Here is a 14,560-nt window from a genome sequence, read left to right as displayed (position 1 = left end):
GAAGTTAGACTCCAGAAAACCGAACAACCCTATTAAAAAATGGGGTACAGAGTTAAACAAAGAATTCTCACCTGAAGAACTTCGGATGGCGGAGAAGCATCTTAAAAAATGCTCCACTTCATTAGTCATTAGGGAAATGCAAATCAAAACAACCCTAAGATTTCATCTTACACCAGTCAGAATGGCTAAGATTAAAAATTCAGGAGACAGCAGGTGTTGGAGAGGGTGCGGAGAAAGAGGAACACTCCTCCACTGCTGGTGGGGTTGCAAATTGGTACAACCACTCTGGAAAGCAGTCTGGCGGTTCCTCCGAAAACTGGGCACCTCACTTCCAGAAGATCCTGCTATACCACTCCTGGGCATATACCCAGAGGATTCCCCACCATGTAATAAGGATACATGCTCTACTATGTTCATAGCAGCCCTATTTATAATTGCCAGATGCTGGAAAGAACCCAGGTATCCCTCAACAGAAGAGTGGATACAAAAAATGTGGTATATCTACACAATGGAGTACTATTCAGCCATTAGAAACAATGAATTCATGAAATTCTTAGGCAAATGGATGGAGCTAGAGAACATCATACTAAGTGAGGTAACCCAGACTCAAAAGGTGAATCATGGTATGCACTCACTAATAAGTGGTTATTAACCTAGAAAACTGGAATACCCAAAACATAATCCACACATCAAATGAGATACAAGAAGAAAGCAGGAGTGGTCCCTGGTTCTGGAAAGACTCAGTGAAACAGTATTTGGCAAAACCAGAACGGGGAACTGGGAAGGGGTGGGAGGGAGGACAGGGGAAGAGAAGGGGGCTTACGGGACTTTCGGGGAGTGGGGGGGGGCTAGAAAAGGGGAAATCATTTGAAATGTAAATAAATTATATCAAATAAAAAAAAAAGACAAAAAAAAAAAAAAAAAAAAAAAAAAAAAAAAAAAGAAATACATAAAGAAACTAGGTTCAGAGAGGATGTGGAGTATGTCAGTAAACAGGCTTCTGGAAGATATGGGAGGCTTTGGGAATTAAGAGATAGAGTAGCTGGGCGGTGGTGGCGCACACCTGTAATCCCAGCACTCTGGGAGGCAGAGACAGGCAGATTTCTGAGTTCAAGGTCAGCCTGGTCTACAGAGTGAGTTCCAGGACAGCCAGGGCTATACAGAGAAACCCTGTCTCAAAAAAGCCCAAATCCAAAATTCCAAAAAAATGATAAAGGAAGGAGACCTGCTAAAGACATCTGACAGGCAACTGGTCGGGAGCAAGAAGCTCTTGGAAGTATACACACTAAGTTCACAGAAAATTACAGCAGGAAAATAGTTGCATAATGGATAAGAAATAATAGTTAGATCTTCACATATGAATAAAATAAGCCATAAGCTGGAAAGGCATTTTTTTTTTAATCTAAAATTTGTCTTACAGGCCACCTAGCCAAACATGGAAATAGATAAAATGTTCTTAAAGGAAGAAGTTTATAAAAACAAACTAAAGAGTGAGGTGTTGGTGGGACAATTTTAAGTACCTAGGTACCTGCTGGAAGTTGTATTCTATTAACAGTTAAATGGAAAAAAAATCATTGACTTACTTTTCCTGACAATACAGATTGGGCATCCCTGAGTTAACCTGAAGTGCTCTAAAGTCTGAAACATTTAAATGTTGTAAACAAAAACTTTCTGATTTTGATAATTGGATATTATTGGATAAAGGATGGGTAAATATTCCAAAATCTAAAAATAAAGCAAAACTCTAAAATGTCAAAAACATATGGTCCATGGCATGTGGAATAAAAGATCTTCAGCGTGTATAAACTTTCAGTAGCAAGCTAGGGTAGAAACATAGTTCAACTGTAAAGTGCATGCCTAGCATGTAGGTGGCTTAATTTCATACACCCACAGAAAGGATAAGTCATAATCATTTATAAAAAAATCTGGGAATATTTTGTGACAGGAGAAATCCCAGGACTCTAAGGAGAAATATATTATGCTGCCTTTTGCTTCAAATCCTTTGAAGAAAAAATGAGAAGAATAAAGTTTGTATCTCATGTTTTAAAAATCCAGAAAAACAAAACAAAAACAAACTTTACATGACTTGTTACAGGGGCTTCGTTTTCTTCCAAACTCATGTACTAGAGTCCTGCTCCTGGGACCTCAGAAGTGACTGCAATGGAAACAGTGTGGTGCAGATGCAGTTAGTTAATATAAGGCCATACTGGAATAGATTAGACCCCCACTACTATATGACTGAGTCCTTATAAAAAATATTTTAGACAGACATTGAGACTATCACGAAGAAGAGAGAGCTGAGTGATGCCTCTATAAGCAAGGGAATGTCACTCATTTCTAGACAGTCTTCAGTCATCAAACCCTTTCCTTCCAGCCCTCAGGGGATCACTGGCCTTGGCTCTGAACTCCTGCTGTTCAGGTGCTTTGCTATGGTAGTATCAGGAAACAGAACACCATAGTATCAAGGCCTAACAAATTACCTGGAAACATGATCCAAGAAAGCTGAAAGCTCTTGGAAAAAACTGTGATTTCAGAAACCTTTGATGATGCATTCCATGACTACCAGAACATGTGTATGATTCTCAAAAGTGGAAAAAGGTGAATTTTGTAAAACATAAATTATATGTTGACTCTGAACCAAATTCTTAAATTCACAGGCTATTATAGTTCTTAGGAAATAAGCACTGAGTTTCATAAGTCATGTCAAAATAACCATAAAATACCAGGTAATGGAGATAGGTGTTATGGATTTAAAAGAATGGCATAAATTTAGAAATAAAAACCAAGTGAATTTTAGTAAGAACACAGTCTATAAGGACCAATCTTGTACTTCAGAGCTTACAAGACTTGCCCTTGCTTTAGCTATTACTTGTTCTTTCTGTTTTTCAATTATGAGAACAGTAATGGACTCTATAGATGAAAAGGTACTATAAAACAGTTAGTATCCTGGTAGATAAAACTGATATCCAAATTCTAACAATCAGTAGTCCATATTAGAAAACACCCAAAAGGGTGACATTTTATAGGCACCACTGACAGCCACTCTCCAGGCTAATATGCTGAGGACACCAGAACAGGGGAAGCCGCTGTACAGGACTTAATGGTGAAGCAAGCGTTGGCTTGCTTCAGGATGAGGCTCTCCCCACGAGGCAAAGTTGCTTGAACACCCAGAGTGCTGCTATGTGTGATTCTGTAGCATTCACAGAGTGAAGAGGATCGTGAGCAGACTATAGCCAAATAACCTGGGAAAACTCAAAGCTAATTAAAACACAGAAAATAGAACAGCTTTTAAATTAGATTTAGTTGCTAACTCCCAGTGCTTAGTCTGGCCTTAAACTTATCCGTCTGTCTCAGCTCCCTGAGTGTTAGTATTTGATTCAAGTATGTACCACTTGAGCAAGGGTGAACATGTGAAAATTATGTGGTAGTAGAGTTTTAGAAATACGAGAAAGGCCTTTACAAAGAGCTGCTTGTATATGCAAAGTACTATTTTGGGGGAAGAAAGGAATTACCAGTAACTGACAATGTCCATGCAGAACCCAGATCATGTAGGTGGCTTGTTTTGAAGAAGAGTCTGCCTTTTATGGGAGTGAGAGGAAGAACCTATGATTGTGAACCCACTGTGAAGCAACAGAACTTTGCAGTCAAGATGCCTGTTTTAGAATCATCTTTGCAGAGTAAAAGAAGCTCACAGAAACTTGCAGAGACCAGAGTGGAGTGACTACTTCTTCTCTATCTCCTCGTGCCAGCTGCTATATCCAGACGGAGTCAGGAAGAGAAACTTAGATATCATTTTAGCTTACCCTCAAAGACTAGTATAATTAAAGGTTCTGGAGACACAGCTCGGTCTCTTTACCCTATAAACTTGGTGGATCATAAACATTTAAACACAATTCTCCCACCCCCTAATTCTCTGAAATTTATCAATATGTAAGACACAAATTTATTAATATGTAGTATAATTAATAATTACACAAATTGTTCCATAAGGCATAATATATTAGAAATAAATTTGATCATTCATTGGAGAAGGGTAATTAAGAAAAACTCAAAAGTGTGATTAGTTGATTTTAAAAACATCCACTATCTAGAAGAATGTTCTCAGCTATTAAGCTTCTATTGGTGCTCAGTTATAAAATTGGTCTTACTAACCTCCTCGAGCAAAGCTATTGGATGGGTTTACATCATCCAAATGTCCTGGCACTACCTGTTTAAGCACAGTGGACATTCTTGAAGACCTCCTTTCAGTCCCTAAAGTCAGCCAAAAAAAAAAAAAACAAAAAACAAAAAAACAAAAACAAAAACAAAACCATGGTGTTCAGGTTAACATTACTCAAATGACAAAAAGTTATCTTCACATGTAGCATGTCTAATTGCTGCCAAACACTGTACTTTTGAAATCCCAAAAGCTTTATTAGAGATAACATGGCAATGTTATTATTTCAGCAGAGATAACACATACTTGGAAGATTACAGAGTTAGGTTTGGCAAGTGCAATCAGAGAGTTCAGTGATAAATGAAAAAGGCATGCGTGGTGTTACTTTGCAGGAAAAGCCACTTTCTGCTTATGCTGAGGTAATTCAGAGAGCTGATTAAGCCAAAGAGACCAACTTCTCAAGTCACATGCTCCTGTCTAACAATTAGGGTTACCTCTACATGAACCCTTTGGGGTTCCATCACATGATAACTGAAACAGAATATTAGTACAAGTCTTAATGGCTTCATCCAAATCTACAGAAAACAAACTAATGCAAAATAATAAATGGCTAAAGAAATTTTGGGAATTTCAAGTTTATATGATAATTTTAATCAATTATACATTTAATAACCAGATTTTCAAATTATACATTCAACTTTATAATAATATTTTAAAGTTTATGTAAAATAGACTTAGACTTTAGGGATTACTTTATGTTTGATATCTCCTGTATTATTATTATTTTTGAAAGAAAATAACTGAATCTCTACACATGCTACTAATTACTAGACATTAGCAGTGGTGCTTTGACTTCTAAGTAAAAGAAGCTAAAGTTCTAACCTTTCATGGTAAAAATGTTACATTCATGCAGAATTAACTAAAAGCACAAATCTAAAGGGATCAACCTCAGAAACAGACACTGCCTTTTCTGAGTAGTTGTCAAGGGAAGTATCATCAGATCTTACCTGGGGACAGAGCAAGTGCTGGCCTGACAGTGAGAGTGCTGCTGCCTCTGAGCTTCTGATGGACAATAACTGCAGTCAATAAGGCTTGCAAGTACTTTTCTTGCTCTATGCTACTGGAAGATTCTAAAGAGGAGGTAGAAACTATAATACAAAAGAAAAACATATATAATTTCATGCCACCACACCCACATATAGAAGCCAGTTAGACTTTAAGTGTATTCTGTGACTTATCTTTTGATGCTGGTTTCAATATACCTACTTCTCAGTTTCTCATCATTCTCCCATAAAGGGCCCAAGTCTGCAAAGCCAGGGCAGGACTAGACTTCTAAACATTGGTGTATTGATAATCAAAATGAAGATTAACAAACATCTCTTTGATGATCTTCTCACATCCTGCCCAGGCTACTGCATGGGAGCAGAGAAGATAGAGTGGCATTTCAGAGTAGGCAAATGTGAGGATTTCCTAACTGGCTTAACAGATGACATGAGCTTGTGGCGCTCTGTTGCTGGAAGAATAGAGGAAGACAGAAGCCACTTTGGCCACATTCTCTGATCCTTCTAAAAGAGGGCAGAACATAGGCACAAATACAAATAAATACAAAGCAAATAGTTGGCAGGTATATGAGCCTAGTTTGTGTGAAACAAAACTGAATCACTGAAATAGGTATGTGTGTGTGTGTGTGTATGTATATATGTATATATATATGTATTTGTATGTATATGTGTATATATGTATATGTATGTATATGTGTATATATGTATGTATTCAGTTTTTAAAAGAATTATGTATGTATTCTTCATGTTTAAAAAATATTTATTTTATGTATATGAATACACTGTAGTTGTCTTCAGACACACCAAGAGGGCATTGGATTCCATCATGATAGTAGTGAGCAACCATGAAATTGCTAGGAATTGAACTCAGGACCTCTGAAGTCTAGTCAGTGCTCTTAATTGCTGAGCCATCTCTCTAGCCTGTATCCTCAATTTTTAATAAAGGTTGGATGCAGTACAAAGTCATATTGTTGAGGCTAACCTTGAAATACTGCTCCTTCTGCTTCTACCTCTCCCAAATGTTGGGATTACGGGTGTTACTATATCCTTGTCAACCTCAGGCCCCAAAAAGAGGTGTGCTAAAAGGACAATAGAATAATACATTTTCTTATACCTTAAACAGAAAATAATTAACATTATTTTTATTTGCTCTACAACATCATTATAAGGGTCATGTGCTGTTTAACTATGACACTACTCTTTCTGATCACATCAATTAGGAGGAAGATATATCCTAATTTGAAAAACATCAACATATAAGCAAATATATTTATTCAGAAATATAAAATACATAATAGGATATAACAATTAAATTCCTGTCATATAAGTCAGAATGCAGTGGAATAACCTTCAAACTGTACCAGACCATGCTTGCAAATGCTCCTGAGCTCACAGGCTCTCTGCTCCTAGACCAGCTCGTGATCCGTTCTACACTCTCTGGCTTAGAAGAATTTCCCAAAACAGAAAGTGGTAAAATCAACTTCCTTTAATTGCAGTACTGCAGAAAAGCCAACCCAGGGGCACTGTGCATGATGCCCTCAATCAAGCAAATGAGGCAGCACACTGGTCAGCTCTCAGGAGGGAAGTGGTTGAAAATAGAGATTTCAAAAAACACATGGCTCTTCTACCTTCTTGACCAAAGACTTTGGATTCTGAAGAAGAAAGAATGCTACTCCCAAAATCATATCTAATATTGCGGTGGGCCAAAGTTTAACGAGAGACTATGAAAACAGCAAACTATAGCTCAAGCCCTTACTACTTTGGTTATGGTACTCAAATATATCCCCAGGACAAGGGACAAATCACTTTTTATTTCCCTATTTTCCTAAAACCTCTTTTGTCTGAAACCTCTTGAAAGCTGCATTCTGGTCAAGTTTACTGTGGCTGTTCATGTGTATTCTAATGCTACACAAGACAAAAATCCCTTTTTATCCCTGCAGCTGTTAAACATATCTAGATTACTTTTCAGACAAAAGAGCAAATATTGGTACAATCTAATTTCCAACAGTGGATATTCTGATTTGCCAGAATGAAAGGAGCCTAGAACCAAAGACTTTATGAGCCACAGTAGTGAGATGCTAGTGCAGGGTGACACCCCGCAGCCAGCAGCCGTCTTCACTCAAGCCCAGCCTGTGCACTCTGCACGTGGACAGTGAAAAAAGGGTGGGGCGTGGCAGCTGGAGCCCAGGTTTTACTTCCCTTAATTTTGGGAACTCTGTCAGTCTGGTCTCACTATGGCATCTAAACTCCTGGGATCAAGTGTTCCTGCCGCAGTCTCCCAAGTCCTGGCTGAGTTTTGGGAATACTCAGTGAGAGCTGTGTTGTACAGACATGCTTACCGGCTTGAGGGGAGTTCTGTGATTTGAACAGACCGACAACTCCCTTCCCATGGAATCCTCCAGATCGGAGGAGCAGAGTACCACTTCTTGAGTTCTTCCAACATACGACGGGCAGGCGATTGTGTCGATAGCAGCGGGCTACTCTTGGTAAACTACTGTCTTGTACAGCTTGAGGTATGACTAAAAGGCCAGGATAGCTTCAGGAATGGCAGAGGGAATGAGTATGGGGAGGAGAAGGGTAAGAAACAGGGCAGGGGAGAGAGATAATGTAAAAGTGTAAATAACATAGCAGAAACACATTGGTTGAGATATATCATAAAATTTGGAAGTTTATTTAAATTCTTTTTTCTTCCTTCCTTCCTTCTTTTCTTTTCTTTCTTTTTTTGAGATAGGGTCTTATCACAAAGCTCTGTTTGACCTGGAACTTGCCATACACATGAAGAAGGCCTTGAACTTACAGAGACCCACCTGCTGCTAACTAGGACTGCTAGGAGCAGTCTGTGTTATAAGAACACATCAAACTGTCAGCAACTCATGGCAATAACAACAGAGACAAAGCTGTCTGAGACTACCTGAGAAGTGAAAGAAACTCAAAACCGAATGGTTTGGTCTAAGGGCAAGATGTCAAAGGTCAAAACAAGTTTAACCATTTCATTAGCACCATATAATGATGTTTGTTTGTTCATTTATTTATTTACATACAACCAAGGGCTTATTAAATAATCCTGGCTGGCCTGGAATTTGATGGAAACCAAGCTGTGTTTGAACTCACAGAGACCCACTTACCTCTGCCTTCCAAAAGTTTGGATTAAGGGTGTATACAACCAAGTTTGTGTTATAGCAGAGACAGAAGGAAAGGCCGTCCAAAGACTGCCCCACCTGGGGATCCATCCCACATACAGTCACCAAATCTAGACACTATTGCAGATGCCAAGAAGTACTTGTTGACAGGAGCCTAATATAGCTGTCTCCTGAGAGGCTCTGCCAGAACCCAACAAATACAGAGGTGAATGGTTGCAGCCAACCATTGAACTGAGTACAAAGTCCCCAATGGAGGAGTTAGAGAAAGGACTGAAGAAGCTGAAGGGGTTTGCAACACCATAGGAAGAACAACAGTATCAATCAACCAGATACCCCAGAGACCAAATCACCAACCAAAGACTATGCCATGGACCCATGGCTCCAGCCACATGTGTAGCAGAGGATGGCTTGTGGGCATCAGTGTGAGGAGAGGCCCTTGGTCCTGTGAAGACACGAGGCCCCAGAGCAGGAGAATGCCAGGGCAGGGAGGTGGGAGTGGGTGGATGGGTGAGCACCCTCATAGAAGCAGGGGGAGGGGGATGGGATAGGAGGTTTTTGGGGGTGGGTGGGAAAGGCAATAACATTTGAAATGTAAATAAAGAAAAAATCCAATAAAAGAAGAGAAAAAGTAATTTTTAATTAAAAAAACCCTTACAATTAATTCTCAGAGAATTTTATATATCTTAGTATTTATGTATTTATCTTTAAAGACTGGCTCATAGAGTTCAGGACAGGATGCTGGGAAAGCGAGCATACCTCATGTTGTAAGTGAAAGACAGCAATTTGTTTTATTTGAAGACTCACACTCAAGAGGTTTCACAATTTAACTCTTTGACTACTAATCCATCATGCTTTTGGATAATGTTTTTATTATCATGGTTAAATATGCTTGGCATAAAATTTACCACATTATGTATTTTAAGTTCACAAATAACTGGTATTAGGTACACTAATAAGATTGTACACCTATCGCCCAACTCCTCCCGATTCTTGCTCACCTCCCTCCCACCAAACATTAGCTTCTGCTCTCATGTCCTTGACCTTCTCCTGCCCCCTGCTCACCTTCATCTGTTAGACTTTCTCTTCACAGAGTACATTTACTCTCATGTCACATCTATTTAAATGTAGATTCTGCATATTAGTGAAAATATGGTATTTTTATTTACAAGTCAATCTATTTTGCCTAACATAATGCTCACCAGTTCCATTCACTTTCCTGCAAATGATATATTTTCATTTATTTTGTAGCTGAATAAAATTCCATTGTGTGTGTATGTATGTATGTATGTATGTATCTATATATACATACATATGTATATATATCTATATATATATACATACATACATATGTATAGACATACCACATTCTCTTTAATCATCTGTCATGGTCATCTAGGCTGGCTCCACATTTTGGCATTGTAAACAGTGCTACAATAAACATGCACATGCAAGTATGGCTGTGGTAGGCTGACTTAGATTTATCTCTCAGGTTTATCCCATCAGTGCTATAGCCAGATCATATAGAAATTCTACTTCAGTATTTTGAGGAAACTCCATCCTGATTTCCATATAGATCACACCAGTTTATATTCTCAACAGCAGGATAAAAGGCTCCATCCCCATAATCTCAATCATTTCTTGCTACTTACTGTCTTGCCAAAATCATTCTGACTGGGGGCAAAAATGGGATCGTAATGCTCTGATTTGCATTTTTGTAAGGACTAAAGGTTAGCATTTTTCATGTATTTACTAGACACTCTGTGCTCAGTTATTGAACTGCTGGGGAATGGTTTTGTTCACTGTGTATTCAGACAACTGGTTGCAGCCCAGATGCTGGCATGGTCAAGCATCTCTGGTTTCTATATTATGCAAAATTATTTTCCATAATCTTTGATTGGTAATAAGAGTTGATCAGCCAATTAGCTGGGCAGAAGTGATAGGGTGAGACTTCTGACCCCAGTCAGGGGGTCCCAAAGGAGCCTACATGTAGAGAATAACACAAGGAGAAGAAGAGTGGAGAAACAATATGTAGAGACCAGGAGTGTTAAGGCCTAGATGGAATGTTAACACCTAGGTAACTGTTACATGGCTACTCTGCCATTTTGTGCTGTTACTAATATTATAAGGAGACTCTCTTATATGTTGTTTTTGCTGTTACTAGGGAACTTTTTCATGGCCAAGTTGATTGCATATTCTGTTATGTTCTGTGCCCTTGGAAACGAATCAGAACTGCTTTGTTATAGTTAGCCACAATAAGTTTGGACCTGAACCAACCACCCAGAAGCACTTTCTGCACCTGTGTATAAGCTTTTATTGTATTTGGCTTTATAAGATGCTGCTGTGTAATAAGGATACATGCTCCACTATGTTCATAGCAGCCCTATTTATAATAGCCAGAAGCTGGAAAGAACCCAGGTATCCCTCAACAGAAGAGTGGATGCAAAGAAATGTGGTATATATATACAATGGAGTACTATTCAGCCATTAGAAACAATGAATTCATGAAATTCTTAGGCAAATGGATGGAGTTGGAGAACATCATACTAAGTGAGGTAACCCAGTGTCAAAAGATCAATCATGGTATGCACTCACTAATAAGTGGATATTAACCTGGAAAACTTTGTAATATTTTGACTGACATCTAATTAATTATGCATCACTAACTTATACCACTTACCAAATTCACTTACTTACTTTAAAAATTTACCTCTAGATTCATTTAGGTTTCCTACCATTTTATCTAGTTTTTTTGTATTACATTATACAGGTGTGATAATGGGAATTCTTGTCTTGCCGCTGAAAGAGAAAAACTTCCAATACTTTAGCATTAAATGACTTATCCTCTGAGAGTTATAAGATCTGACCAGAGCAGGAGCTATAGAGAATAGCTCTTTCCTATTTTTGAGAGATTTTTTAAAATAAAAATCATAATGTATATTGATCTAAAATATTTTTCCATGTATTACATACTTTTTATTTTATGTATTACATACTTTTCTTTTAAATTTATCAATGTGGCAATTTTTTTTTTCTGACTAAATGTCAAGTGTGAAGGCAGCTCTGCATTCTGTAGTAACTCTACTTGGACTTCATTATTAGTGATGCCTTTTTATTTTTAGTATTTTTCTTTTTGTTTCATAGTAGTTTTTACTTTAATGTCTACTTTGACATTTTTATACTGACAACAGTTTCATTTTCAGTTTCATATGATATATTTTATAACCTTTTTGGCCCTGATCTTTTGTATTTTTGTACATTAAGTCCTTTTTTATTTTTATTTATTTTTTCAATATATTCTTTATTTACATTTCAACTGATTTTCCCTTTCCTGGATTCCCCCCCTCCCTGAAAGACCCATAAGCCCTCTTCCCTCCCCCTGTTCACCAATCCACCCCTTCCCACTTCCCTGTACTGGTATTCTCCTACACTGCTGCACTGAGCCTTTCCAAGACCAGAGGCCACTCCTTCCTTCTTCTTGGGCATCATTTGATATATGAAATTTATCTTGGGTATTCCAAGCTTCTAGGCTTTATCAGTGAGTGCATACCATGAGTGTTCTTTTGAGACTAGGCTACCTCACTGTCTTAGTCAGGGTTTCTATTCCTGCACAACATCATGAGCAAGAAGCAAGTGGGGAGGAAAGGGTTTATTCAGCTTACACTTCTGCATTGCTGTTCATCACAAAAGGAAGTCAGGACTGGAACTCAAGCAGGTTAAGAAGCAGGAGCTGATGCAGAGGCCATGGAGAGATGTTCCTTACTGGCTTGCTTCTACTGGCTTGCTCAGCCTGCTCTCTTATAGAACCCAAGACTACCAGCCCAAGGATGGTACCACCCACAAGGGACCCTACCCCTTGATCACTAATTGAGAAAATGCCTCACAGATGGATCTCATGGAGGCACTTCCGCAACTGAAACTCCTTTCTCTGTGGTAACTCCAGCCTGTGTCAAGTTGACACACAAAACCAGCCAGTACACTCGCTTAGGATGATGTTCTCCAGTTCCATCCATTCGTCTAAGAATTTCATGAATTCATTGTTTCTAATGGATGAATAGTACTCCATTGTGTATATATACCAAATTTTCTGTATCCATTCCTCTGTTGAGGGACATCTGGGTTCTTTCCAGTTTCTCTAGCTATTATAAATAAGGCTGATATGAACATAGTGGAGCATATGTCCTTACTGCATGCTGGGGAATCCTCTGGGTATATGCCCAGGAGTGGTATAGCGGGGTCCTCTGGAAGTATCACTCCCAGTTTTCTGAGGAACCGCCAGACTGACTTCCAAAGTGGTAGTACCAGCTTGCATTCCCACCAGCAGTAGAGGAGTGTTCCTCTTTTTACACATCCTCACCAGCACCTGTTTTCTCCTGAGTTTTTGAACTTGGCCATTCTGACTGGTGTGAGGTGAAATCTCAGGGTTGTTTTGATTTGCATTTCCCTGATGACTAAGGATGTTGAACATTTCTTTAGGTGCTTATCAGCCATTCAATAATCCTCAGGTGACAATTCTCTGTTTAGCTCTATACCCCATTATATAATAGGGTTATATGGCTCTCTGGAGTCTACCTTCTTGAGTTCTTTGTATATTTTGGATATAAGCCCTTTGTCAGATGTAGTGTTGGTAAAGATCTTTTCCCAATTTGTTGGTTGCCGTTTTGTCCTTTTGACAATGTCCTTTGCCTTACAGAAACTTTGTAGTTTTATGAGCTCCCATTTGTCAATTCTTGATCTTAGAGCATAAGCTGTGTTCTGTTCAGTAAATTTTCCCCTGTGCCCATGTCCTCAAGGGTCTTCCCCAGTTTCATTTCTATTAGTTTCAGTGTGTCAGGTTTTATGTGGAGGTTCTTTATCCACCTGGACTTGAGATTAGTACAAGGAGGTAAGAATGGATCAATTTGCATTCTTTTGCATGCTGACCTCCAGGTGAACTAGCACCATTTGTTGAAAAGACTATCTTTTTTGGTTGTAGCTCCTTTATCAAAGATCAAGCCACCATAGTTCTGTGGGTTCATTTCTGGGTCTTCAATTCTATTCCATTGACCTGCTTGCCTGTCATGGTACCAATACCATGCAGTTTTTAACACTATTGCTCTGTAGTACTGCTTGAGGTCTGGGATACTGATTCCCCCAGAAGTTCTTTTACTGTTGAGAATAGTTTTAGCTATCCTGGGTTTTTTTGTTATTGCTGATGAATTTGAGAATTGCTCTTTCTAAGTCTATGAAGAATTGAGTTGGGATTTTGATGGGGATTGCATTGAATCTGTAGATTGCTTTTGGCAAGATGGCCATTTTTACTATATTAATCCTGCCAGACCAAGAGCATGGAAGATTTTTCCATCTTTTGAGGTCTTCTTTGATTTCTTTCTTCAAAGACTTGAAGTTCCTGTCATACAGATCTTTCACTTGTTTGGTTAGAGTCACACCAAGATACTTTATATTGTTTGTGGCTTTTGTGAAGGGTGTCATTTCCCTAATTTCTTTCTCAGCCTGTTTATCCTTTGAGTATAGGAAGGCTACTGATTTGCTTGAGTTAATTTTATATCCAGCCACTTTGCTGAAGTTGTTTATCAGCTGTCGGAGTTCTCTGGTAGAGTTTTTTGGGTCACTTAAGTATACTATCATATCATCTGCAAATAGTGATAGTTTGACTTCTTCCTTTCCAATTTGTATCCCTTTGACCTTTTGTTGTCTAATTGCTCTGGCTAGAATTTCAAGTACTATATTGAATAAATATGGAGAGAGAGGGCAGCCTTGTCTAGTCCCTGATTTTAGTGGGATTGCTTCAAGTTTCTTTCCATTTAATTTGATGTTGGCTACTGGTTTGCTGTATATCGCTTTTATTATGTTTAGGTATGTGCCTTGAATTCCTGTTCTTTCCAAGCCATTTAACATGAAAGAATGCTGAATTTTGTCAAATGCTTTTTCAGTATCTAACGAAATGACCACGTGGTTTATTTCTTTGAGTTTGTTTATGTAGTGGATTACATTGATGGATTTCCGTATATTGAACTATCCCTGCATCCCTGGGATGAAGCCTACTTGATCATGGTGAATGATTGTTTTGATGTGTTCTTGGATTCGGTTGGCAAGAATTTTATTGAGTATTTTTGCATCAATATTCATAAGGGAAATTGGTCTAAGGTTCTCATCAGCGAAATTGTGGCTTCAAAGAATGAGTTGGGTAATGTTCATTCTGTTTC

At 38.5% G+C, this 14,560-nt stretch overlaps 1 protein-coding gene across 3 annotated transcripts in view; it reads right to left on the bottom strand.

Moving 5' to 3' along the window:
- Window positions 1-14,560, bottom strand: part of Sbf2 (SET binding factor 2) — a 365,757-nt gene that overhangs the window by 35,663 nt on the left and 315,534 nt on the right. For all 3 annotated transcript variants that reach the window (XM_052201159.1, XM_052201166.1, XM_052201176.1), the window contains exons 27-28: window positions 7,557-7,753; window positions 5,164-5,304 (exon numbers count right to left, since the gene is read on the bottom strand). In XM_052201159.1, coding sequence (XP_052057119.1) covers window positions 5,164-5,304; window positions 7,557-7,753 — 338 coding nt within the window. The remainder of the gene's footprint in view (window positions 1-5,163; window positions 5,305-7,556; window positions 7,754-14,560) is intronic.

Source organism: Apodemus sylvaticus, chromosome 1 (assembly GCF_947179515.1).
Source record: "Apodemus sylvaticus chromosome 1, mApoSyl1.1, whole genome shotgun sequence".
NCBI classification, from domain to species: domain Eukaryota; kingdom Metazoa; phylum Chordata; class Mammalia; order Rodentia; family Muridae; genus Apodemus; species Apodemus sylvaticus.
This window is presented reverse-complemented; position numbering and strand designations above follow the sequence as displayed.